Here is a 27353-nt window from a genome sequence, read left to right on the forward strand (position 1 = left end):
TTTCGATATTCTAGTTTGAAGACGATATTATTGAATTCTAGATATGAGTCACTATCGATCATTCTTCCTACTGGTATACTGTGCTTTTGATTATGGTTTGGGTATTTGGAACATTTTTCAAATAGGAAAGGTTTTTCTATCATTAATTGCGATCCTTCGTAGTAAATATAAGAAGAAGTAAATAAAACATGTTTCTCATCTACGAGACATTCCTTGTGACCTGATTTGAATGTTATTTCGAAGCTACTGAATAGATTTTTATGTAAAACTTGTTAATTAATAGGTACATACATCAATAAATTCTTTTTAATAGTACTTGTTTTTATATTGATCTGCAAAATCTATTAACCGGAATCTCAAATCTTAAAATCGCTAAGGTGGCTAATAAATATAACTACCGTTTACCCTTGTAAATGTAAAATTATTCGGGCGGGCAGACAGGCGCTGGATATTTGTAAGCCATAAAATTTCCTTAGACCCATAAGTTTTGCTAAACAGCTTGTCTAATGTTTTAGGTTTGCATTTAAAGTCGCAAAACAATAGAATACTTCAAACAAATCCAGTGCACGTGATAAATGAATGTAAATGTTATTCTTACTATGTCGCCATCAATTCGTGAAATAGTGTCGAGGAGCGCCGATCAATATAAGGATCAAATTCCTTAAAGAGGGAGTCGATTTTTTAATATTAAATAAAATATTAAAGGATCATCGGCGCCTTGAACCCGCTCCTCAATCTTAACAGTTAGTATTCGTTAGTGATTATTTTGAGGCGTCAGAATGTGGTTAAAACTTCGTTAAAATATTGTAAAATTGTGATTAAGCATCGTGTTTTGTGCTCGCATTTTACCCTGATGACGCCCATTAGACCCGCAACCACGGATGACGCTTTTTTAAATGTTTAAAATCAATTTGTTAATTATTATTAATTAAAATTTATTAATTGTTATTAAAATTAAAATTTTCAAATTAAAATTATTATTTTAAAATCTCAGTAATAATAAGATAAAATGAAATAAAATTATTTGTATTCTTTTGTTAATATTTAGTAACTAACTTTCGAAGAGTTGCATACTCACAGTAAATATTTTTTCAAAAAATAAGGTTATAAAGAAGTTTCACTTCTTAAGTGTGTACACTGTACACATATACATAATACACGCAAACATTATTGTATGAATGAGGGTATTTGAATAATTTGAATTATCTATCTATAATCTCAGCATGTTATTATAATGAAGTGTATTTTTTGTAATATTTATTAAATAAATAAAGTTAAGAATATATTATTTTATTATAGGACAGTGTATCACTATGTTGCAATAAGTACGTAGTATTTTCTTTAAATTAATGTTTGATGTTAAAATATATTATTGATTTTTTTTCGGCTTTAAATATTCTTTTAAACTTTTGATGGATCATTTTTATCTACTATTAAAAGAAAAAAAATCATTTGTTATTCTTTTCGGAAAGCCTTGCACAATTGAAGGATAGTGTGGGCCTGATAAAAAATACACTAAAACTGTAGTGTAAAAGTTACAGGAAATAAAAAAACGGTTGGTGAACAAAAATCTAAGGATAAAGTTATAAAAAATGAATTAGTCACAAGAACCTGCCACCATACGCTGATATGACTTAGATTTAGGTTAAGTAACAAAAAATGATAGTATTAATAGATAACAAATTATTAAAAACCTTGTGTTGTAGGATGTTTCTCAAACATTCGATTTTCATTTACAAAGACACCAAAACTCGAGAAAGACCATTTGAGGCAGACACAAATGTTTGTCCTACGCGGGCATTGAACCCTTGACTCATCAGGCTCAGTGGGGTTGGGGTGGTTACTTATACCACCCAGCTATGGGTGCAGTTTTAATTATACTAGCTATACATATAATGAGCTTCTTCGAAGATAATACAGAATGCTAGGTGTTTCTGAATAACTACAGCAAAAACTGGTTCGTTGGGATCTTAAGGGATCAAGACATATGTACCAATTAATGAGGGTTTCCAATAATCGAGTTTTCATTTAAGCAGGTTTCAAAATACAGCCTCTCATATATGTATAAAAGCCGCTGTTTGAAAAGGTCAAAAATCGATTATTTTCAAATTGTGATTCTGATTACGTTTTATATTCATGGTTGGTCAAAGCCTGATATAGTACCTACTGACAAACAAAGCATGCACGAAATGTGAGAAAGCAAACATGTTAAAACATGTTGTAACTTGTAAACTGATCAAATTGTCTCATTTATAGAGGTAAAAAGTCATAGATTAATCTCCTTTAACCAGGTTCAAAAATTTCCATTAAAAGAAGTGATGTACCGAAAATGAACTGGGACTTCATTTCAATAATAGAGGTTATTCATTTATTTAGGATCCACTTAACCAGGTTTTACTGTATATTGTATGTTATCATAAAAACAGTTGAGAGCACTCATATACTCTAACTTTCAGTATATCGGGACGCAAGGGCGCAAATAGTAAGGGGATGTGCTCGGGGAGCGCGGGGAGGATGTGGAGAGGAGAGCGCCCGGGGCGGAGAGGGGAGCGCGCGGGGTGTGGAGTAGAGACGCGGTGGGGGTGGGGGAGGTGAAGCGCAGCGATGACGCGGTGAGGGTGGGGGAGGGGCAGGGTTGCAATAATCCCGCAATGCAGTAATGCACGTGCGCATTCGATAGCTGTCTGAATTCTAGATCCATCTAAACAAGGATTGCGCCACGTAACCGGTGCCTCTCACCCCTATTACCCGGGAGAGGGGGGCATACAGTGCTGATTTGAAGTGCCACTTTCCACAGAACTAAATACTGTAGACGCGAACTTTTTAGTAATACGGCCTAATACATCATTCAAAGATATGATAATTGCGAGCCTAATCTTTTGACATTCATATACAATGCGAACAACACTAGTAGAATAAAAACAATGAAATCCAAATAACTTATTCTACACTAACCTGCTGGTTTATTCATTTACAGGAACAGCGTTCTCGATGTTGCAGGTGCAGTACGCCATAGCTCTCCGACTGAAGCACAACACGACTCAACGGCAGCCGGACGGCACGGCGTGCCCGCGACGACTGATCACCTACCTACAGGGTGCGGCGCGGTGCAGTATGCACATGCGCGACACCACTTCACCCCTTACTGGTGGGCCGGGGGGATGGCCCGGGAGCACTAGATCGACGCTTCTAGAATATTCTCAGGTCAATGACCGAATCGCTACGCCCTAAAATGTCTCGGCGAGCTTGGCGAGGAATAGGATAATCTAGTTATAGGTATAGCGTACTGTTTGGGAAAAGCTTGCAACGTTTTAAGTGATCATTTTTCGAAGGACGTTAATACAATAATTACTGTTTTGAAGAATAAAAAATAATATTTCTTGACTTCAGGAATTCGAGACCAGCTTGTTTGCATCCTAGGTAAAAATGTTTTGCCATAGGTATGTGTTTCAGGAGAGGCCTAATGCAATCCTAAGAGATGGAAAACACATAATGTAGCTACTTTGAACAAATTCAGCATTGAATTGCCAGGAGGTAATAAATATTTTACGAAATAAATTTCTTCGCGTGTAAAGGCGGAAAAGCTTTCGATAATCCAAAAACACAAGCTAAGAATTATTAAAATGAAAAACGTTATAAAGCCTTTTGAAACTTTTGACTGTTGTCTTTGAGCGTTAATGGCGACTGACATATTATTGTATTTTCATGTTATCATTATATTTATATCAATAAAATGAAAACCATTAAAAATGTCTTTTAACAGGTTTCTTCGCGACCAAATTGTAAAAACAACACAGAGATATATATTTATTTGTGGAGATGTCTGTCTGTGGGATCAAACCTCCCGAACGGATGAAGCGATTTCAATTTAGTTTTCTTTTTGTATTAAAGGTGACTTACGTGCGAGTGTTTTTAGACTTTTTTGATGTTAATAAATAATTTAGGGCGGTCCCCCAAGGCGACGTATTTTTTTTTTAATTATCAGATAACACTTAGGAACTTTGAGTTTTTTTACTTTTTAAATGGAACTTAGTTTTTTGCGTCGGGTTTTTTTAAAATCTATGTTTAATTTAAATAAATTTAAAACGGTGACCATAATAACAGAAAAAAATATATAAGAAGTAAAGAATACTTCCACATTCCACCGTAAATAAGTGAGTCGGTACAAATGATTTTTACGCAATAAATATCGCAGATTGGTCAACCACAGTGATGTGATCGAATGTTTTAAAGTCCTTGTGGAATTACTAAAAATGCTTTTGATTATGTTTATAACTTGTATCATTTGCAATTAATTGAGTCGAAAATCAAGAATTTGCGATTAACAGCGAACGAAACACCAAGGATTATCTTCCAAGAGAAGACAGTGAATCAGTTACAGAAAAATAGCGGCGCGTGATATTACATCTTCGATTTTGCTTTATTAACAAAAAAGCCAATCGCTTTTTGTCAATTTTTAAACCTGTTAAAGGTTCTTGTTAGAGACGACAGAGTACCTAGTAAACCTACAACCTCTTGAGAAATAAACATTATTATATACGTTTACGAACATATGTTTGTAATCTAACTTACTACAGATATATGTAGTTAAGTGGATGGCATCAACTTGTATAAGAAAGGGTGGCCGAGTGAAGGTAAGCACAAAGGCCGTTTGCGGGACGAGGACGGAGAAATGCGAAAAAATATGCAACAATTGCTCATTGTTGAAGATAAACTAATTTTATAAGTGTTTAAATTTGCACAACAGTAAAAACGTTGTTAGCGCCTCTAGCGGCGTAATGTTGAACTTATTTCTGAATCCCCCACACCAAACGTTCAGATACAAGGGGGCGCTGTCGGTGGGGTTAGCGAGGCTAGCGGCAATGCACATGCGCATTGAAGCGGTATGACAGTTCTAGAATCTTCCATCCACCCTGCTCGAACACCCCCAACCCCACGCGGTGCAATGAGCAAATGCGCGCCTCCCTCCCTCCCCATCCCATCCACTTAAATGAGGAAAGGATTTATCCAAGAGTACTAGATCGATATACTCAGTATGAATAGACAACTAATTTAGATTGTTGAACTAAAAAATGTAGACGATAGATGAGCACTTTGAAAGCGTTCTGCTCTATCATGGAATACAAATCGATTTGTTGGCAAACTGCAAGATATTGAAATTGAGGTAGACAAGTATTCAATTGCTTTTCTTTGTTTTCATTAAATTAGCCCATGAATATCGATTTTAACGTTAATAATTATGTGATTGCCAGTGCGCAAGTCTGACTTCCAGCTGGGAAGAAGAGGTGGGATTCTTATTTTTTGTAGATTTTCTTTCACCATAGTCTATAAGTCATTAAAAAAGTCATGTCGCAAAAAGATATTAAAAATAATTAAAAGTTAAATTTAATTAAAGGACTCGAAATCAAATTCAAGTTTTTATTTCAAGTAGACCGTTTTTCTAGCGTGCACTTTCAAAACTTTACGTTATTGACTCTAAGTGCACGGTGCACGGACTACTAAAGGCATTAGAAAAAGCAGAGAAAAAATGTTATGTCTGTATAAAAAATTTATATTAAAATAATATAATTGCTATTAACACGAAGTGGCTTACGCTTTCAATCATCCCTATAGAAGTAGCGAAATGGCTCCCCTCGTGTCTCTTGAAAGCGGAGTAGCCACTTGAAAAGAATAGTTTAGTTCATTTATTATTTAGCTAAGAAACTATTTTATAATGATTTGATTTGATATTTGAATCATAAATAAGACTAATCAAGATTTATGGGGAGTGATTTGAGGGAAAAAAATGTATAGAGAAAAAACTGAGACAGAGATTCCAACTATAGACCATTTTCGGTGCTTCTTAAATTATTTGAGAGAGAGAGCAAATGTCACAACATTCTTAAACGCCCATTTTAAGAATGATATCACATTTTGATAGGCATAGATTTTTTGTAAGCACCTTTCTAAAGTATTTGATTGCATTGTTCATAAGGCTCTTACATTAATTAAAAGTATTTTTAATGACGGGACTTACAACTGGCATTGTTATATTTATCACGTAGACAGCAAAAAATAGGCATAAACGGAGCACTACAGACACTACACACAATAAGTTGCCTTATAATATCACTAGTTTTCCATTTCGTAAGTTTGTAAAACGCGTCAAATCTATGCGGATAAATAAGTTTAAGTGTTTTTTTCATTTTGTTTCGCTTATTTGTTACTATTAGCAAAGTCTAAAAATCATACAGTCGTTCGACGAAGCCGTCTAGACGGGGGATTCGTGCGGGGTGGGAGGGCGAGTCGCGGGGGAGCAGCACCCCAACTGTGAGCCAAACAATGTTGGGACCTATCTTTCAGGGCTGGCGCGTGTTTGTTTTCTATTTATTTATTTAAAATGGTGCATACGATGTGTGCTGCGAATGATTGTAAGACTTCATTGCCGGGTTTAGGCCAACAAGAAGTGTTATAACTTTTTTAATTATTTAACTTGGTATATCGAGCCACTTTAACGATAACGCTAGAAAAATGGACGACCGGCATAAAAAAAGTTAGGAATCAAACTTGGCATCTTAAAACGATGATTGGAGCTAGTAAAACATTCTTTTTTATTAATATATTTTTATGGTTATGTTATTTTATCGTAATATTTTTCTTAATATAATACTGCTACTAAAAAAGTAATTTAATTATAAATATTATGGTTTACTTGTGACAACCCTGACCGATGTGTTACTGTCTAAACCATGACGGCGGCATTTTCCACGAGATCAAAGGCGTACTGTATGATTTTTTATATGTTGTTATTTTTTTATTAAGGGTTTGATGCTCTTATACACTGTTCATGCAAATATAATGAATAATTCAGTACATAAACAGTATATTTATTTATTTTAAAAACAGCAACTTATGGAGTTTCTTGTCAGTTCTTCTCCATAGGAACGATATTTTGGAACAAAACAGAGTAATTATTTTCGTTTTATAAGTGCCTGTAAATCGGCATAGGTACTTGAAACAAAAACTTTTGGGGACAATGAAAACATTTTAATTTTTAAAACGACTACCGCATTTTTTCTAGTAGGTTTCATACACGTTCAAGTCACATGCGCATGACACCAAATGCTGATGCCAAAACTCAATGATGAGCGAGAACTCTGTCGAACTTTTAGAGTGGCAACGATGCATTTTGTTTTATTTTTTCTTACTATAAATCGCGTCGTAAAGAAATATTTGCCAAAAAAAACTAATCAGTCTGTCAGGCAGATTTTTAAAACGATTAAGTACTTTATTTTTTGAGATATGAAGACGCATGAACGCTTCAAAGATGATGATGCTTATGAAGGGGGTGTCAGGCTGAGGACTCACGGAGTGATTTTGAACCGTGCCCACCGCGGTTACGGAACTGAGGTTTTATTCGAAAACTCACGAGACCGGAAGAATTAAAAAAAAACACCCAAAAGGTTCGGGTTGCATCCACTGATTCAGGATAGAGATTTTTATGGATTATTTGTTACCCTTATTAGTGTTATTAGTTAATTAAAGAAGGACGAATAACAATTCTTCAATTATTTTCGAATATTCGTCTCTATTTAGAACCCGCCAATCGAGCGCAACCCGCCGGGCTGAGGGTGACCGCGGCCCGCGCAATTCTACTAGTTGCCCTGAGGTGCAGCGGGGCAAACAAACGAGCCGACTGCGTGCGTAAAACGCGTAGTGAAATGTGCTTTAATTTTTTACATGTAAATCTGCACTCTGCAGAAGCTGCGGGCTCGCCACCGCGGCGGGCACTGTTCAAATTCGCTCCGTGAGTTCTTAGCCTTTTATCGTCAGTCGACGAATTTAACTGACTGATTTGGGCTTTGTTAAATCGATAAAAGATCAAAATACGTAGATATCATTTTTTGGAAATCTATCTGGAGGACTATTTAGATTAGATGTTTGAGTCAAACTAGAAATTCGGTAAAAAAATAATGCGATATTAAATTTTGAGAAGTAAAGCAACCCCACTAATTGGCAATCCTATTTCATTAGCAGTAAAAGTAAAAAAGGTAAAAATAAAGGGCATAAGCATTGCCCACCTTTCTAGGGAGATGTGAGCATAGGATTGAACCTCCACCCCCACCTCGCCAAGAGCCAAGGGTGAGGTGGGTGGCTCCTCACATTTAATTAGAGGGAGGGGTATATCTGTGTATGCATTCTATACAGCACAACCGAGCGCAGGGATGAAACTGCAGAGGGGAGGAGGGGCGGGGATGCGGCGCGGAGACGGGGGAGCGAAGGGGGTGGAGTACTGACGCAGTCCGCAATGCAGCGTTGCACATGCGCATTCGATTGAATTCAACTAGCTAGAACTTTCCATGTACGCAATGCGGAATACTCCCCACCCCCTTACTCCCCCTCCCCCCCTCCCGTGTAGGAACGGAACTGGAAGTACAGTTCTTTGTTAACAACATCAAAATTGAAACATAAGAATAAACAAATCATTTCAGCCCAAGAATATATTCCATAATCAACGCTGTAACATATTAACAATAAATTGAATTAGATATTCTAAACTATAAAGTAATTACTACACAAAACAAGAAATATCTCACAAGATCACGCACATAATAAGAAAGCACAAACAAATAACACACTCTTTCACATAATTGACACTTCCCAAGTAACAGCACAGCCACAATTACACATTATCACATAAATTATAATCACATTACATAACACTTTCAGCAAGAGCGCATAACAATATCAAATATGAACACATCACTTCGCGGGCAGGAATTAAGATCACACTGCGCAAGCTCGCGGACACAAATTAGCTAATGCCTTAAGAATACACCAGGCGTTCGGAATTATGCAACCACTAGTAATTATATAGATTTATTTAAACGCGAACTTATATTTTTAAGATAACGCGGCTCACAAAACTGTGAGCAATTAAATCCGACTATAACTAGGTACTTACCTCCCCATGAACTGCCACCGAACGAAGGACGTCACCACTCGAGTGCGCGTTGAGCTAACGCCGCGTCTTGCAGTAAGTAACGTAGCATCAGCAGTGCTTACTCAACTAGAAGGCACCGAGACTTATATCTAAATAAGTACTGCTTCTGCATGGTTAAAGATAAACGAGGTAGATTTACGGTTGTCTGGTTGCACCGACGCGATTGCACTGACTGCCGGGGCGCGGCGTCCGCTAGAGGCCTGAGTTTACAGCGCATGCGCATTACAGCTCGGCTGCACCCCGCTACCCTTTACTTGTTCTAAAGTGCATAGGACCGATCGATACAGCTAATGGAAAATTTACCAGGCTACGGCGTCCGGAATATTTGTGTCGCACCGGTGTGGTTGATGAGTTTTAGAATATTTAAGACCTCTTCGTTTAATCAAAATGTAACCAGATTGGAAATCTAGACCGCGATTAGATTGTCACTAACGATGGGTGTAGATTTTCAAAAATATAAACATCCCCAAACAATTAGCAAACAGAGCATTCCAGAAGATTCACGGTACATGGCTATGAGTCCCAAAAAATATCCAAACGTCTAACATCAATGACATCTTCGCACCAAAATAATCCTAATATCCATACCACAAGCAAGAATGTACAGTCAATGAAAGTTCTCATTGCATAAAATTATTTTTTTGTCTCCGTTTCATGGAAAAGCTATCAATATTATCATCATGTGCATCACATATTTGAAGTAATTTTAAGAAATATATCGAGAAAACAGATACCACTAAGACCTGATGATCTTTATGTGATGAGTCTACAAATATTAAGTTTCATTCGTTATTAATTACTGTTCTGGATAATTTTAATACCACTTTGACCGACTGTAGTGTAAAAAGTAATACATACTATACCAATTAGGCAAGTGATCTCGAAAATTAGCGCGTTTGGCTTAGAGTTCAAAGTGGTGTGGCACATGTTGGATTATTTCTACAGGGAGGGGAGGGATATGAACCGGGATTTCAAGTAGAGTACATTGTTGTCGCAATCTCTACAGATTACGAGCACAGTCAAGCATAAATTTAATATATGTGTAAGTGTTGTTGTTTTTCAGACGTTTCTGCCATACCTATTATTGGAATCAAAATAATAGCTCCTAAATTATAGGACCCATTAAACTGTAAATTTATATCCGTGGTGCCTGATAACTGAGCCTAACTCAGTTGTCAATCACTTTTCTTTACTACAACTAGCTATTTCTTCTCTTGTCTCCTGCTTGCTATGGAGGGAAGTGGAACAATTTTTCTTACTCCTCCTCTTTACTATTTCTGATTAATTTCGTTGCGGGTTCCAATGCAGTTAATTGTTCCCCCTGGGACACACCGAACTTAAGTGTTTCGGTGGTTTTCGTTGGTTTCATTGTAGATCCTGGTTTACAGGAGTTGCAATGACGGGCATGTGTGGCGGGATAGTCCCATTTTTTAATATGTGTAAGTGTTGAAAAGAGTACTACAGCTTAAGTTAATGTATTTAAATGAATACATTTACTTAAGCTGTAGTACTCTTTTCAGCGACCACAAATATTCTGATTGCTTGCCGTCACCTGCAAGACATCATTTATGAGTATTTTTTCATTTGGTCTTTTTTTACTTAGTTGTAGATACTTATTTATTTTGTCCCGAAAACAGAAAATAATCAAGACACATTATTATGTTATCAGTAATAAGTCTCTCCCTGGTAATACTTCAATAGGTAGTTGAGTTATTGAGAAGCTTGGAGTGCGTGAACCACGCGAGAACCGGAACAACGAGCACGGTGACACCGGGTTAATTAACTTAGTATAGACTTGTTCGCACGTTATCAGTAGAAGTTAATGCCGTATCTTACAAGCAAACCTAGAAATAAAACGAATCCAAACTTAACAAAAGTCAAATCACACAGCCCTCATTAGACAGCCCTCATAAAAGATAAAGGAGCAATTTGAACCAGTAGTTCCTGAGATTAGCGCGTTCAAACAAACAAACAAACTCTTCAGCTTTATATATTAGTATAGTATAGATAAAAATAAAAAAACAAACGTCAGACAGGACTGGAACCTGCGATTCCTGGTTTCAAATTCAAATTCAAATTCTTCAAGAATTTGAATTTGTTCATTGCATCGTTTCACGTCTTATGGCGGACGAATTGTCTTTGTCGCTCTCGAGCCAAGTGCTAAGACTCTTTTTGGCCTAATAACTTTAATGTAGTGTGAAACAGGTATTTCAATTTTGAAAGTTGTCAACATCACAGGAAAATCGAGGTATTTTTATTTCTGGTAGGTCTTTTTCAGGGTCTTCTAAAAACGTTAATATCATATAATATACTTAGTTAGTAAATAGGATAGATTACTACTAGGTTTTGGTTGGTAGGAATTTTCGAAAACTGTTATATATCCAAGCGGGAAAGTCGTTCTGTCCTCGAAAAGCTTAGTTTTTGCTTGACCTGTTTTATTTGATACTAGCGACCTGCCCCGCTTTCGCACGGGAGCAATGATAATATATACCTCAGAATTTCTTTAATATTCTTTTGATAAGGATTCATACCATCGCTGTATCGTAATGAAAACCTTTGGAATAAGCGTTTGAAAAATTGAAAACTTGTCACAGCTGTGGTATTTATTTTCATAAGGATTAGTAAGTACCATCTCATCAAAAATAGCTTCGCAAAGAAATTTGTTTTGGAATAAAATTGTTAGCCAAAAAAATGGCTATAGTCAGTCAACCTTAAAAGATTATATATATGCTGTCTGAGACTTTTTGTAGATTTTTTTATGGAGTACAATATGGTAGAAAATTATTTTGATGTAGCCCTTGGGGTTAAGTCAGCGTTTGCAATGAAAGTATAAAATAAAATTACTACAAAAAAGTGGTTACTGTGAGCGAACCTTAAAAGATAGAGATATGACATCGCGGACTTTTTTGTAGATGGTGTAAAATATTTTAGAACATTATTTTGATGTATCTCTTGCGGTTTAGCCAGCGTTTGCAATGAAAGCGTAAAAAAATAGTAAATATATTTGAAATCTCTAAAATTTACTATGTTCCTTTACGAAATTATGCATAAATTAACTTAAAAACCTTCCTCATGAAACACTTTATCTATTAAAAAAACCGCATCAAAATCCGCCGAGTAGTTTCAAAGATTTAAGAAGTCAAGGGGAAATAGGGACAGTAAAAGCGGTTCTGTTTTATAATATGTAGTAATTTAATTCTTGAATGCCTTCCCGGAAGAGTGCAGGTTATATTATCGGTGGTTTTATTACCTAAGCCTATTTTTCTTGGAATAGGTAAAATGCTACGTACATAGCAAAATCGATCAAGGCGCTGGAGTTTGAAAAACATTATGTAAAAGAATCCAAGTGATCTTATAACTACTTGCGATAGAGGGTAACTATTTCTTGCATTACTTTTAGCAAAAATAAACTACATTCGATAGCATAATTTTAAAACTTTTTATTATTACAAATTGCAAATAATGAAACTAAAACAAATCAAAGTAGGCAGTTCATATTTGAGCAATTCTTTTTAGTTTTTATAAAGGTTGTAAGTAATTAGTTAAAATATGATTACGTAAGATTTCTTTTCAATCCAAACTTGGCGCTAAATAAATATATTTTGTAACTAATTTGGGGCTATATTGGCAAGGCTTGCGTCACACTTAAAAAAAAAATACGTATTCATTAGGCTCGGATTTCCGACACATGTTATCTAACATTAACCGTCTCAATAACATACAATACTAGCTGTAGAGTGCGACTTTGTCCGCGTGGTTCTGGAGATATAATCATAATTAGAAACTATGACATAAGTATGTCGCAGATGGTCATGCAAAAACGAACCGGTCGCGCTGGAGAAATTATGGAGAGGCCTAGCAGCAGTGTTCCAGCAGTGAACTGCTAAGGTAAAAGCACCTATTACGGAGGTATTTCGCAACATTTGAAAGTAAGAAACAAAAATAAGCATTTGTAGGTATTTCTAAAGGTGGAAAAAAATTCTATCGTTAAAAGTGGAATTTATATTTTGTATTGCGGTTGAGACTATGATTCTGTTGATGATATTTCTTATTTTTAAAAAAATATTTAAATAGTCTGGTCGATTTTCCCTAATACGGAGGTAAAATTTTGCTCTGATCCTATTACTGCGGTAGACGGCTCCTAATACGGAGGGTCAGAACTTATATTCATTAAAGTTCCGTACAAATAATATTTATTTAATAATATTAATGTGTTAGTAAAAGTTTTTCCTTTATTGAAAATTGATTTTATTAAATTGCGTAATCAAATTAATGGTGAATGTTTTTTTTCCATTTTGAGTAACTCTGACAATGACATCTAATATGTATAGGACCCAAATACGGCTAGGCCTAACGGCTTATTGTCATGGCGTAACATAAAGCTACAGGAAACTGTATTCCCTTAAATTCAAATGGAAAATTGTTGAGAATCAATAGTATTCGAGGGATTAAATCACTTTCCCCGGCATCCGCAGTTCTACAGAACAACGTCTATGGATAAAACTGAAAAATAAGGTATTATACCAAGGTTCATCGAAATCGAACAGTAATTTTTCTCGTGATGCCTGAACATACAGACAGACAAAATAAATTTTAATCACATATTTGGGTTTGGTCACTCGCTGCTGTTTATTTCTTCAATATTTTCAGTGTACAGAATTGACCCTTAAAATGAATAATAAATGAATAGAACCGTAATAGGAGATCTTAGAACCCTACACGGAGTTACCTGGAAATAATTACCGCCGTAATAGGAAAACTACTCATGTTTTCGATAATCCTAATTCTGACCCATAAATATTTCGATAAACAAAAGAGTAAAAATGCCTAATCAAACATTAACAGTTTTTTGGCTCAGATTTGTAAAACTCAAGTCAAAATTTATACAAAATAAATGTTTTGTGATAAATCAAAATACACCTTCCCATTTTTGCCTCTTCTAAGAAACTAACATTTTTTGCTCGACAGTTTTCATATTTAACTAGATTTCCAATTAAGAACACATACCACAGAATATGGTTTCTAAGTTATGTGATTAATAATTATTTCAACTAAACTTGAAACTAATTGAATAAGCTAATCAATTGAAAGTTATAAAAAATTAAACATGACCAGTACTTTTCCTATTTCGGAGTCATACCACCGTATTAGGATTAATTTTCAAAATATGTATCGTATTACGGCGGTATTTTATTTTTAAATTTTTTGGTAAAATATGACTTACAAATATAAAATAAGCTATTTAAATAATGAGTGTAATAATAAGAAAATGCTATAAATAACAAAAGAACAAACTCGAACGGCATCTTAATACGAAAAACTTAGTTTCTAAATATTTGTGTACTTACTTTTGTTGTTCCGCGTTTGTATGGAAACACCTCTCACGTCGATTACGTTACAGAGACTGATTGATTTTGTTGTGTTGTCTATGTGCTATAATTGCAAATGTCAGTTAAGTCATAAAGTAAAAGATTTAGAATAAATAGTTCCGGTTTTGGTCTACCTACACTGGATAAAACGGGAATAAAACGCGAAAATAGAAATACCACCGTAATAGGAAGCGATTTTGACTACCGCCGTATTAGGAGCGTTTACCTTATAGGCTGAGATGATGATGATGATGATGCAAAAAATTGCTAAATATTAACTAAAATGCCATTGGTGACAAATAGTCCGCGACCCTTCTGTCAATACTGGTAGGTTGGAAATGGAAGCGGGACATTTAAAATAAGAATAGTGAAATATACAGGTGAAATATAAGATTCAAGATGTCATGATTTGTTATTTGATTGATTATTGCGTTTTATTATGAGTAATGGTTGAAACTTATTTAACAATCGTGATGTTAATGTCGTGATAATGTGTAACGATTGGATAGCGCAAAGCTGGGGAGCTTTGGGCTGCAGTACTGTTACAGTTCTTTCCAGAGCGCTTAGCAAGCGGTAACGGGCGGGCCTTATTAGGAAAATGTCCAGATTGATGATTTAGCTAGAAATAAACGATAAGGAGATAATTAAGCTTGATTATGTGTTTTAGAATACCCTATCTCGATGTTGGCTATCCTGACACCCAAGCCGCTGACAGATATAAATATTCAAATAGCCTTAAATCAGGGAACTGTCATACTTACTTTGTAAACCCGCAAACCCGCATAAGGGATGGTGGGGATTTGGCAAGGGATTGATGGCATCGACAACATCAATATGTTCTTTCGAAAGTTTAACTAATTAACACTATGATAAGAGGTTAGTAACCGGGATAGTAGTTTCTTTGTATATTTTAGGATTACCTACATTCTTCGATAAGGGATTACAACGAAGAAGTGTTCAATGAACTTTTTATGAAATGTAATCGTTTTCTTTGATAGCATTTTCTTTCTCGTAGTGGAAAACAGTTTTGTTTAAAGCTTAGGCCGTAATGGCTTAACCACCGTGGATTTTAACCGCCGTATTTATTTATTTAATTATCACACTAATCTACCATTAAAGGTTACTTAACCTAATGCGGTAGCTAAGACTAAACAAAGGTCCAAGTATTTATGTGTACTAGGGTTTCAAAGATTGAATTATTATGCACATAGTTGCAGGTCTAAATTCCATGCCCATCATTGCTCCTCCTGGAATTGCTTGTTGCTTCATCCACTTTTCTCCTAGATATGAAATCCTTACTATTTAGGATTCCCATGTTTCAAATTTCTGTCTTTCCGCGAAAGACAGAAATGCGTCTTTACTTTATTTAGTAAGTAGAGGAGATTTCCAACCTTTTTAATAGCTTCGATTAAAATAATGAGTATTTCCTGGAATGTTATATTCTAATATATAAAATTCCCGTGTCACGATGTTAGTTACCGTACTCCTCCGAAAGGGCTTTTCCAATTTTTACCAAATTTTATACGCGTATTCAGTAGGTCTGAGAATCGGCTAACAACTATTTTTCATACCCCTGAGTGATAAGGGTTGCTCACACTTAATTTTTTTTTTTTATTTTGTGGACGAAATTTTTTCTTTTTTTTTATAATATGGCAATAAAAATACATACAACTAGAGAGGCAAAACAACGTTTGCTGGGTCAGCTAGTTTGAATATAATAACATTTCAATAAACACACTCAACGGCATATGGCCCAAACATAGCGCATTCCAAGTAGTTATTGTGTCATTACGTTTGTTTTAGTCAAGTTGAGAGGGCAAATGCAAAAAATATTTTTTTAACCTTACCTTATTCTATTCTCGGACGTAAAGTAGGCGATTGAATTTTATAATTTATCATCAAAATTTTAATATTTGTTTAATTTAAGTGGCAATGTACTGGTTTCATCAAAGAGCTCTGAGCAAAGGCAACCAACCACACCTCGAGTATAATGAGACTTCGCGGCAGGCCCAGCAGAAGATGGCGAGACGAACTGGACTCTTTCGCATGAACAAGATAAATGGAAGAAGAAGATCGGGAGGTCTTTGCCCAGTAGTTCACTAATGGGACATTAAAAGTTGTAATTAAAACTAATGTTTCTGAAGTTTATTGCTTTTGAAATCAACTTAAATAAATGTTTTATCGCTTCCAGGTACAAAAAATAAAGAATTTTTTCTTCAACTCAAGTTGATCATCCTCGAAGCTCAGAACTACTCAGGCACCATCGCTTATGTTGATGACGGTTAGGCCACGAAAACCTAAAATGGACTCATGGGTAGCGGAGCAAAGTTAGGCAAAGTAATCGATGCAAAGCAGCTTCACGAGCCAGAAGCCCCATAGAAGCGGCTTTTGAACATATTGAGGACGTGTTCAAAAACCACATAAGATAACCCCCTTAACCCTCCGTAGACTTTGCGTTAGCTTAATATATCCACAGCAGGCCAGACCGCATGCAAACCATCACCAGAACTAGGTCTAACTTTGATCTTTAGTATTATTGAAAGTTTTGCGTATTTTTTTATTAACATAATTAATCAGTTTTTTTGGTCAATTACTATAAAGGGGGAAACGTTTGTGAGTTCGTTACGTTGTTAGGGATAATCTCTGAATGTACTGAACCGATCAATCGTTACATTCAAGTTAAAACAAAGCTGTCTTTTACATCATTTCGTTTCATGAAAAGCCTTAAGAGATACCTGCCAGAATTCTAATATAACTCCGCTCGCAGCATAATAATTATTACAAGAGTGCTGGTCATGAGTTACTGAACAAAAAGAGTCACACACAGATTTCTTAACTTCATCAAACGAATTATTTAATTAATTGTAAATGTATTGTATATTGAATAACACGTACACTACTCCTTTCAGCGATAACTGACCTCTACGCCAACGAAGCCGCGTACAGAAGCTAGTTACGTGTATTTGTAATTTTGGACTATTTAGATTAAATAAAACTATAAAATATAAATTAAAAAACCTCCAACCCCCACCCAAAAAATGTGTACGCAATTAACACTTGAGTTATGGAACCACGGGAAACGATATACGAAAATCCGTTTCATTCCGGCATTCCAGGCCACATCCTATTTCCAGCATCAGGTCCTCGTCAATTAGAGACATGAAAACAAATTCAACGAGCCCAAACTCGATGGGTTTACTGAAAGTTAGATCAAGGTTACGTCTCCTATCTCTCTACGTCTCGAGCCCTAATAGCAGACCAGCTCAGTGGTTCCAGAAGTCATAAGTGTTTCAAATATCAGATTCCACATAAGTAAACTGAGCGTGTAGTATTCCTATCACCCCTTCAAACGACCTGATGACCTTGAAGACCTGAACCGATTTCCGCCAAACATAGCCAAAACACTCTCGACTGATACACTCGTAACCAAAAAAATGCATTACAATCGGATCATCTGTTTGGGAGCTATAATGCCATAGACAAACACATATACACACAAAGACACGGCAAACTTATAACACCCCGTCATTTTTGCGTCGGATGTTAGAAAAATCCTAAAATGAGGTGTCAAGCCCTAAGGCCTGATGCGCACGTGAGCTTTTTTAACGCGCGTTAAAAAAGCGTTCAAATAGAACAATTGCATTTCCAAGTACTTGTTCATACGTCCGTGCTTTTAAATCGCGACGTTTTTTTTAACGAGTAGTGTTGCATTTTGAGCGCTGGGCGTTGGGCGCTAAAGGGAATAGTCGTATGAACATGTGCATTTGTTCTATGCGAATCAGGCCTAAAAACGCGGTAGCGGGCGATACGGGGTACTGTCGATTATTCCCATATTTTTATACTCACTTTCCAGATAATTTTCAGACTTGCTTCAAACCATACCAACAATGTAATTTACAAATATAAAAAAGCTGGACAATTTTGATAAAATTTGAATGGTATTTAGATTTTTTAAATCTTTAAATGTTATATTGTTGCGTAAACGTATTTTTTTTTAATTCTGGTGACAAGATAACATCTTTTGTCTTCATGTTTCTTATCGCTTTTTATTTCTGGTTGTTATACAATAAAATAAGTCGAAATATTTTTTCTAAATACAAGAATCTGATAAGCATTGGTCATACTCTTATCATTATTATATATTGGGCAGCAATAAAACGACTGTAAATTTCAATTTCAAGTGTCATAATTAATTAATTTGGGTTATATAATTACTAAATGAGCGACTGACTGTAAATGCGAAATGAGCAGCTTCATAATCTTAAAGCGACTTAATATGTTTGAGTGTCAACTTTACGTCCTGCATTTTGATCCATATTAGGCAAATGTATCTTTTATACTCAGCGTCATTTTAGCCAACTACATCAGAAGGTCTTATTAATGCGGGTCGTTTCATAGGATGTCGCGGTTCTAACCTAACCTAATATTAAAATATTTCATTAATTATGTATAACCTCACTTAGAAAAATCTATTCATCTTAATATTGAAGTTGCCCTTTATGTGTTTCCAGTAATCAATATTCGTCGTTAGTTTGGTTATTTCTTCTCTTATTCAAATTCATACTGCTCAAGTTATTAATACAGTATGTACAGTATTTCAAGTTATTAATCAGGCACAAAGCTTTTTTTTTAATCGCCTATATTATAATTCCCCTTACATGTCCATCATGTATTGTGTCACCGTGAACGCCTATAAAAGGTTAATAAAGTGCCATATTATGTTAATTGTTATCGTTCCTTTCATAAACTATAGAAAACTATGGCACCTGCCGTTAAAAACTTAGAAATGCAATTAAATTGGCAGGTGGTGACTTCTCATCATACCACCACGATAGGCAGTGAGAGGCAACATCAGTAAGATATGCTGGGGTGTAGAGAGGTGCGACACCGATTTCACAATCGCGGTTAACAGACCCGGAGCGGGTTTCCTCGTTATTACGCTATTAGGCACTTATAAGGTTAAGGCAAGAAAGAGCTGGGAGTCCCCATAAAGAGTGACCTGGGGCATTCAGGTTCCGCTGTGTCGCTACTCACAAACAGCTCGATGAATTATTATTATTATTGTCGCCTTCTTCGCGGTGTCGTGAAAATATTCTATAACAATTTCGACCATTTTGTCTCGTCTTGTTGTAATAGCACTTTTCAAATAAGGACAATAACTGCAGAAATTAGAAAAAATGTGGGGCATCCATTCGCAACAGAAATTAAATTTAAATTAAACATTTCAAAAAATATATGGTGTCATTTCTTTTTGCCGTGGCTTTATTTTGGTTCCAAGTAATTTATTTTGGTATTAATAAAAATGAAGTAAGGTGGGTGAAACCTATTCCGACGCTAGTTGGAGAGTAAAGGTTAGTTCTTTGCGCCACATGATTTAAGGTCAGAGTAAGCATAGACTCGTTGTATTTTAACAATTTTTATTTATAATTTGAGTATTGTGGATCTTCAACTCAACTCAAGTTGAGTTTAAAGTAAAACTTGATTTTGTCTAGCTTGTGATTGTGACGCGAGAGGTAGCTTTATACCACCGTGCAGGCCCATGTTCTGATTGCATTCAGGATACGGGCCCATGGAGAGGTAAATCAGTTTTTACACTCATTGTGGTTTTCGTCGGCCTACAGTATCATGGGCGTAGCCACACTAGGGCAAGCTGGGGCGCCTGCCTCACCCTGGCTCAAATCTAGAAAGTTCCCTAATTAAACAAAAGATGTTTTTCTTATACTAACAACAATCCTATTATCCGTAAGAAATTTATACAAAAAAATAAGACACTCCGGCCAAATCCTCCAGATGAAAGCCAAGTTTTCCAAACGATAACTGATTATTAACTTAAATAAAGAAGAATAAGTTTATTATTCTACTTCGTACTTAATATTCTTTTATAAAATTGCACCCATGTAGTATGTCGTAAATGACCTGCGACCAGTTTTCTAAAGAACAGAAGCAACAGAAGAATTTATTAAACTTAGTTTAATAAATCAATCAATACTTTGCCGAGCAAGGCTGAAATGGGGTATAATTTGTGTGAAGAAAAAATACGCAAATTAATGCATTGAATAGGTTAAGTGAAGTGTTTGGAACCTCTACTATTATTGTTAAACTAGCCGTCGCCCGCGACTCCGTACGCGTGAACTTCAGTTTATAGCGTTTGGTGGTACCAGTTTCCAGGGGAATACCGAGATAAAATAGACCCCCCAATTACACCCCCTTAAATTAAAACTAACCAATAATCCTTGTGCACATATTTCAATACTTTTAGCAAATAATATTTATAAAAAAGTTTTATTTAAATTTCGACCCACCATTAGCCCCTCGTAACAACTCTTTTTTCCATTTAAAAAGTAGCCTATGTCACTAACCAGACTATCTGTATACCAAATTTTAATACAATCGGTTCAATAGTATTGGCGTGAAAGCGAGACAGACAGACAGAGATACTTTCGCATTTATAACATTAGTATGGGTAGATGCACGATGCAGTTTATCGGTATATGCCTGTCAATCAAACTACTCAAAAAATCTATCGCGATTGTCCTCCCCAAAGTTGCAACACATAACCATACCTAGGAACCCACGAAACCTCTTTCAATTTATTAACGAAAAATTACTAAAACCCAAAAGAGCAAGTCTATCCATAAGTGACATCAATTGTTTGACGAAGTTGACGAATATCTAGTATCTACTCCTTGTTTTCATCAATGAGTACAGCAGAAATGCTCTCCAAATTTTGCGGATATACGAGTATGTTGTCGACTTAAAATCAATATTTTTTTGTGTTTTGTTATTCATATAAGGTTTCGATCGAGTCTACCGTAGACCTACACGAAATTATTTATACAGATGTCTCTGACAGACAATCATTATCTAATAATTTAAAATAGCAAGACATTTAAGAATACTATGGAAGTTTTTTAGTACAAATATGACTATAAACCATAGATGTAAGTAATTTGAAAAGAAATAAAAAAAACCATTACTGTGGCACTTACGGCATGGGGTCCAGGGCCGCAATTCCGCTAGGTATTTGTAATGGCCGATCATTGAAGGGAAATTGGATTTGACAATATTCGTATTCTCCTAAGATTTTAGGCAGAATACTCACTGCCAATAATACAAAGAATTCCCATCGGGCATTGTAAATAGCGGAATTGGGCCCTGGTCTGAGAACTAGGACATGACGCCTCCAATCTCGCAAAACACAAAAACATCAGCAGGCCTCCAGCCCTCGCCTATACCTGCGCGATAACCACATTCAGCGCTCGACAACTACAAGTAGCACAGCAGTCGGGGCCACCTCGCGCAGCGCGTTTGTGAGTATACGCGTGCTTATATGACCGGTCCGCAAAGCATGGTTTTTTGCTGTGAAATGAGCATTCATTTGCGTTGTTATTTATTTTCCTTTGCTTGTAGGTACAGCGCTGACGCTCCAGCTGTGGCGCAGGTAAATTCTGAACACAAAAGTGTTGCGCTCTTTGAGCGTACTAATAAGTTGCGCCACGTGCAGTGCAGCTTCCGTACGTAATACAGATTTATTTATTATTCTATATTCTGAGACATCAGTCTAAAGCGTTTAATTTTAATAAACTAAAAATATTTCATTACAGCAATCACTTGATTAACATAACAACAAAACTTTTATATTGGCTCCACATTTGCATGTTTGATCACATTAGAATTATCACTTTATTACTAATTTGCTCTTAAATATTGTAATAATTTTCGATTAAAATGCAATGCAACAATAATCTTTGACGACTCCAAAACGACACGGGACGGGAGTTACCATTAGTGACGTCAGTGGTTAGTAGGGAGACTGAAAGTGATGGATTAATTTTTTTACTTACGCAATTGTTTAATACCTAATATTTCAAATTAACATTAGATTACGTCAAATAAGGCTACTAAGTATCACTTATTAAGTGTAAATCCAATGGGACAGCATCCAGATTAGCTCACCTTTTATTCTTGTTCTTTAGAAACGTCCGGACCATCCAACTTTACATCAGCATCATGATACATTTATGAGCAAGCAGAAACAGAGCGAAACAGACTTCGAGAGGCCTATGTCCAGCAGTGGACTGCGATAGGCTGATGATGATGATGAGAAACAGCGGATGATGATGATGATGGTGAGAAACAGAGCAAGATAAAAAAAACAATTTGAAACAGAAACCGAAATTTAAACTTTTTTCGATGACAACGTGCTCAACGTGATTATTAGGATAAACAAATAAACAACGTCATTTTTGGCATCTACTTTATTAATAGAAGTGAATACATAGGGTTTACATTTATATGAATAATTTTAATTTAAAATGTAATTGGATACTAAGTATTATGAATAGTTATAAACTAACATCTCGGGTAAGATGTGTTTAGATAAAGAGACTTGCCTACCGCTAACCCGAACACAGATACCTTAGACATCTTGTCCGCCCTCCCTTTTTTAACCAACGACTTATATTCCAGTCTTTCATTTTTACTACGATTTAATTGATTCAAAATTTCAAAAATGTTTGAATACATCACTACATTAATAATAACATCTAATTGTATGTGCCATATCACAATGGCGATTCAAGTGCGCCGAGCACGGGCTGTCTCACAATGCCATGTAGCGCAACAAGTCAAGGCTGTATTTCAACTAAAGGCACAAAAATCGCTTTTGTGATAAGGCTGTTGATATACCGACCTCCTCTAAGTAACGTGACGTTCCAAATTGGGATGACCTAAGTCTCATTGATGAGAAAATAAATATAGATTATAAAATAGACCTAAGTCTTTAAAAGATCTACTGCTAAACAAAGTCTAGTGAAAAGTCAAATAAAATAATACCAGTCCAGAAGACGAACTGGTACTTAATTAGTATCCAATGAAATGGAAATCAATTTAGAAAGAAAACCGATTTTCCTTCCGAGTTGTTGTTTATTCCTACCAGGTTCAAATGTTTTAGTCAGTTTAGTATAAAAAATCCAACAATTACATAAAAATTGATCATGCGTTCCATGAACGCAGCGTTACTGTTGTTGTTAAGGCGCACTGCGTTACTTTTTTTCGTTACGTTATTTATGGAACCAGCGATCGCCGAATTGATTTTCGCAGCCAATTTTATGAAATTTAAATATTAAAAACTCGCCATGAAATGCTGCTTGTATTGGCATATGAAACCCCCTTGCACTAGATGCTGCGCGGATCAGCTGCGGCGGTAGGTGGGCGGTGGGCGTTAGGCGCTAGTGCGTAGAGGGCTTCGACTAGACTTTGTTCAGCAGTACTAAAGTTCAGGATTCAATCGTTCATAGAACGCATTTTCCTATCTAAGTCAATTTTGATGTTCACATTTAATGTGTTCATTTTTTGACTAAGCTCTGGCTAAGCTCGGTTGAGGTTTTCTCCTGACAAACTTAAAAAACTTAACACAAATATTGAACGGAAGAATTGCGTATAAATAACGCGGTAGGCGACAAGAGCAGTTACAAAGCGTTAATTCATTTGCATAGTTTAACCAGAAATTACATCAAGATAGAGGATAATAGAATGAATCCATCCAGTGTCATACCAACAATACCTGACTCAAGCACAAGGCAAGCTCTAATATATTTGATCAGTTAATCAATTATTAAATTCTACTAACATCAATCATATACTATAACTGAATATGCTCACATCAATTATTAATGTAAATCCTTAAGTGGCGGTGATTACATATTTAAGCATAAAATGTCTTACTCTTCTATATAATAAACATAATTCAGGAATTTATTCCTGCGAATGGCATCAATCCAAACTAGGTTTTGATTAAAAGGTACTACTTGCTTAAATTCTAACACAAATAACATTAAATGTTAATACTATAATACTGCGCAATGGCTTTATATAAACATTGCATGGTAATAAGCTTTAACCTATTCTTCCGCAACGAAATGCAACCTAAGCATCGGAGTTCATTGATGACACAAAATTCTATGAATAAAGAACTCTTTGAAAGCCGTCAATCCTATTCTATTACAAATGATCCTACGGTAAACGACATTTGTTTTGTCAGAACGCATGCATAAAATGCCGCATAATTAAATCACCATAACATGAAAAATCATTACTCTTGAATGTTTTCGACTCAAACAATTCAAGATAAGTATGTTCAACGGGGACTTGTATGCCACAAAGTGCCACCGGTATAACACAAGTACAATACAATTTATCCCTCGAAACTTACATTAGCAAATCTGCCCCAAAAGTATCAAAATCATAAGGGTCATAGTCAGGTGGAGGACCTGCCGATGTATTAGTGGTCTTGTACAAGTGGCGAACGTGAAAGCAATACGCAGCAGCGGCGGCAGCGGCTTTAGCGCCAGCGGAATCATCGTCAGGGTCAACTCGCGTAGCGGCCGAAGTACGAGTAAATGATGCAATGCGGGTCGCGAACGAAACACGGGATGCGCGAGCAGGCGGAGCGGTGAGGGTAAGTGGATCGGCGAGGGCAAGAGCATCGGCGGGGGCAGGTGCAGCCACGGGGGCAGGTGCAGCCACGGGGGCTGATGGTTTAGAGCGAACTGGCGCTTTGGAGCGGGCTCGTCGAGCAGCACGAGATTTTCGAGCGCGGGCTGGTCGAGTTGCGCGGGCTCGTCGAGCGGCACGTACTGGTGGACCAGCACTAACAACTGCAGAGGGGCTGACTGGTGGGGCCGTAGCAATGGCTGGAGTGCCACGGGAAAGTGGAGCGACACCAACGTCCTGAATATTGTCTTCATTTGAAGCGGCTCCAAAAGCTGGATTGTTGAAAGCTGATAGAGTGGCACCAATTGCCTGAGTGGGAACGCTTTGTGGAGCGGCACCAGTGGCTGTAGCGGCGCGGGCTACTGGCGCGGCTCGAATGGCCTTAGTGGTGCGGGTTGATGGAGCTGCACCAGCGGTCTGGTGGTTAAAGGGCGGTAGAGCGGTATCCACGACCTGAGTGGCGGAGACGGCTCCAAGGGCTGAAAGCGAGCGGGCTGATGGAGCTTCGCGGGCAGGCGGAGCGGCGCGAACGGCTGAGGACGTGCGTGTCTTTGGAGTCGCGCGGTCTGAAACAGAGGCGCGCGGGGTGCGGGAGGCGCGTTTAGAGGGCCTAGCGAACGTTTCTACGGGATCTGTGGCCGCCAAAGTGGCCGTCGAAGTTGCCGTCGAAGTAGCCGTCGAAGTGGTCGGGCAAAGGGAGTGACTGATCCAGCGCCTCTTCGGTACAGGCTCCATCAACTGACGAATAGTTTCGTTAGAAGTTTCATCTCGTTCACCAACTTTGCCTAGAAATGGATCGAATTCATACATCGGGGTATACAGGCTGGCGTGACCGCTGGCTGGCTGACGGCGTTTGTTGCGGCGACTGCAAAGTTGCATAGCTTGGGCTGGAGCCTCAGGCGTTGTGTCTACTGACACGAATGCGGCAGTTTTAGTCTCAGAAAGGACTTGTTTTATTGATCGACCTTGCGTGTCTGTTGAAGATGATGTTACTCTTGAGTAAGTCTGAATGGTGGTTTTGGTACGCGGGGTCTCTTGAAGAGGCGATTCGACTTGCGATGCTGTTTGCATACATTCGATTTGCTCAAAGCTCGCTTTCGTTGTAGAGCGGTTTGAGAAGCCAAGCCAATCCGCAGGCTTGCGTCCGCGGCTCGGCGTCGCGAGTCCTGCCGTTTTCTCCAAATTATCGGAAATTCCAGCACTAAAGCTTGATTTCGTATTCATATTATCTAGGCGCGAAAGCGACTGCGATCGTGTTTTCATGGTAAATGGCACGGAGGCCTTTGGCCGTGCTCGCGATGGCATCTCAAGACAAGCAAGCGCCTTCGCCCGCGCTCTCATATCGACGTCAATCGGAGTCTCGAATGAAGTTATATCGAGGAGAGTATTTATGTCAGGCAGACTAGGACTTATAAAAGGATCAAGAGATTCATTTTGAACATTAAAATTTGCTGTCGCTGGTCTAGCTCTAATATCAAAACAATCAGACAAATTTGTTAGTTCTATTTCTGAACTATCAGGGACCTCGAGGAAGGCGAGAGTATCAACGCGTTCTGACAGATCGAAATTCATTGAACTTGTTGCTTTTGTAGAACGAGCACCGATTGCTGGCTGCAGCAGTGGTTTGTTGAGAATATCCAATAGAAGATCAGGCTTGGGCTGGTTCACATTCATGGAATAATTGGGGTCTTGTTTAACTTTTGCATTGGCTCTCAAAGTTGAACGACTCGGTGACCGCAATGATTTGGAACGAGGTGTTGAACAAAGTTGACGCTGCGATTGGTTACCAACCGAACGATTTCTTGTGCTCTGTTTCCCATTGGATTCGCTTCGCTGACGAGATCTGGCTTTCTCTCTGGACCGATAGCGAATGTAATCTTTGGTAGGCATTGGTTCACTTCGAGTCATAGAGAACACATCAATTGGGTCAGTAATCTGACGCTCTTTATCAATTCCCATGACTGCATCTTCAACGCCAACAACATCAATCTCTTGTTCGTCATTATCTACAGACATCGTCTCAGACATTTGAAGTAGCTCTGCACGAGCATGCTCAACATCCCTAGTGTCACAGTCCATGGACTGCTTTTGGGTACGGCCATTGTCAATAGATTGACCGACTTGCTGATGGGTCATAATAGGTGAGTCAGTAAAAGGTTCTGTGTTTGGCCATGGTTGGTCATCAGCCTCCATGATAACTTCTGGGGGAGTTGGAGGAACTAAGCGAGGATTAAACGATAGCATATTTCTCTGGAAATCAAAATTCCCAGAGGCTTTTTCTGAGCGCGGCTCCAATTTGGCTTCTATATTTACTATTTTATTACTTTCTTGCAACTTTATGTTTGAGAATCAGGAATAAAACTGAAAAAAGAAAACATACATTATCAAATTGTTTTTTTTATATGAAGAATAAGCATGAAAGGGGAAGAGATATATAAATCAAATGAATAATACATCAATAACAAAGACACTGAAGCGCAAGACAAGGACAATATATACATTTCTAA

General features: G+C 37.2%; 1 protein-coding gene across 1 annotated transcript; it reads right to left on the reverse strand.

The window, feature by feature from the left end:
* Positions 1–24565: 24565 nt before the first annotated feature.
* Positions 24566–27090, reverse strand: LOC113506655 (protein transport protein sec31-like; the record flags this gene model as incomplete). The annotated part of the gene is made up of 1 exon (XM_026889483.1): positions 24566–27090. A coding segment is annotated over exon 1 (2525 nt), but the record flags the coding sequence as incomplete, so codon positions are not given.
* Between the last annotated feature and the right edge of the window lie 263 nt (positions 27091–27353).

Source organism: Trichoplusia ni (assembly GCF_003590095.1).
Source record: "Trichoplusia ni isolate ovarian cell line Hi5 chromosome 21 unlocalized genomic scaffold, tn1 tig00002123_group20, whole genome shotgun sequence".
In the NCBI taxonomy this organism is placed as follows: domain Eukaryota; kingdom Metazoa; phylum Arthropoda; class Insecta; order Lepidoptera; family Noctuidae; genus Trichoplusia; species Trichoplusia ni.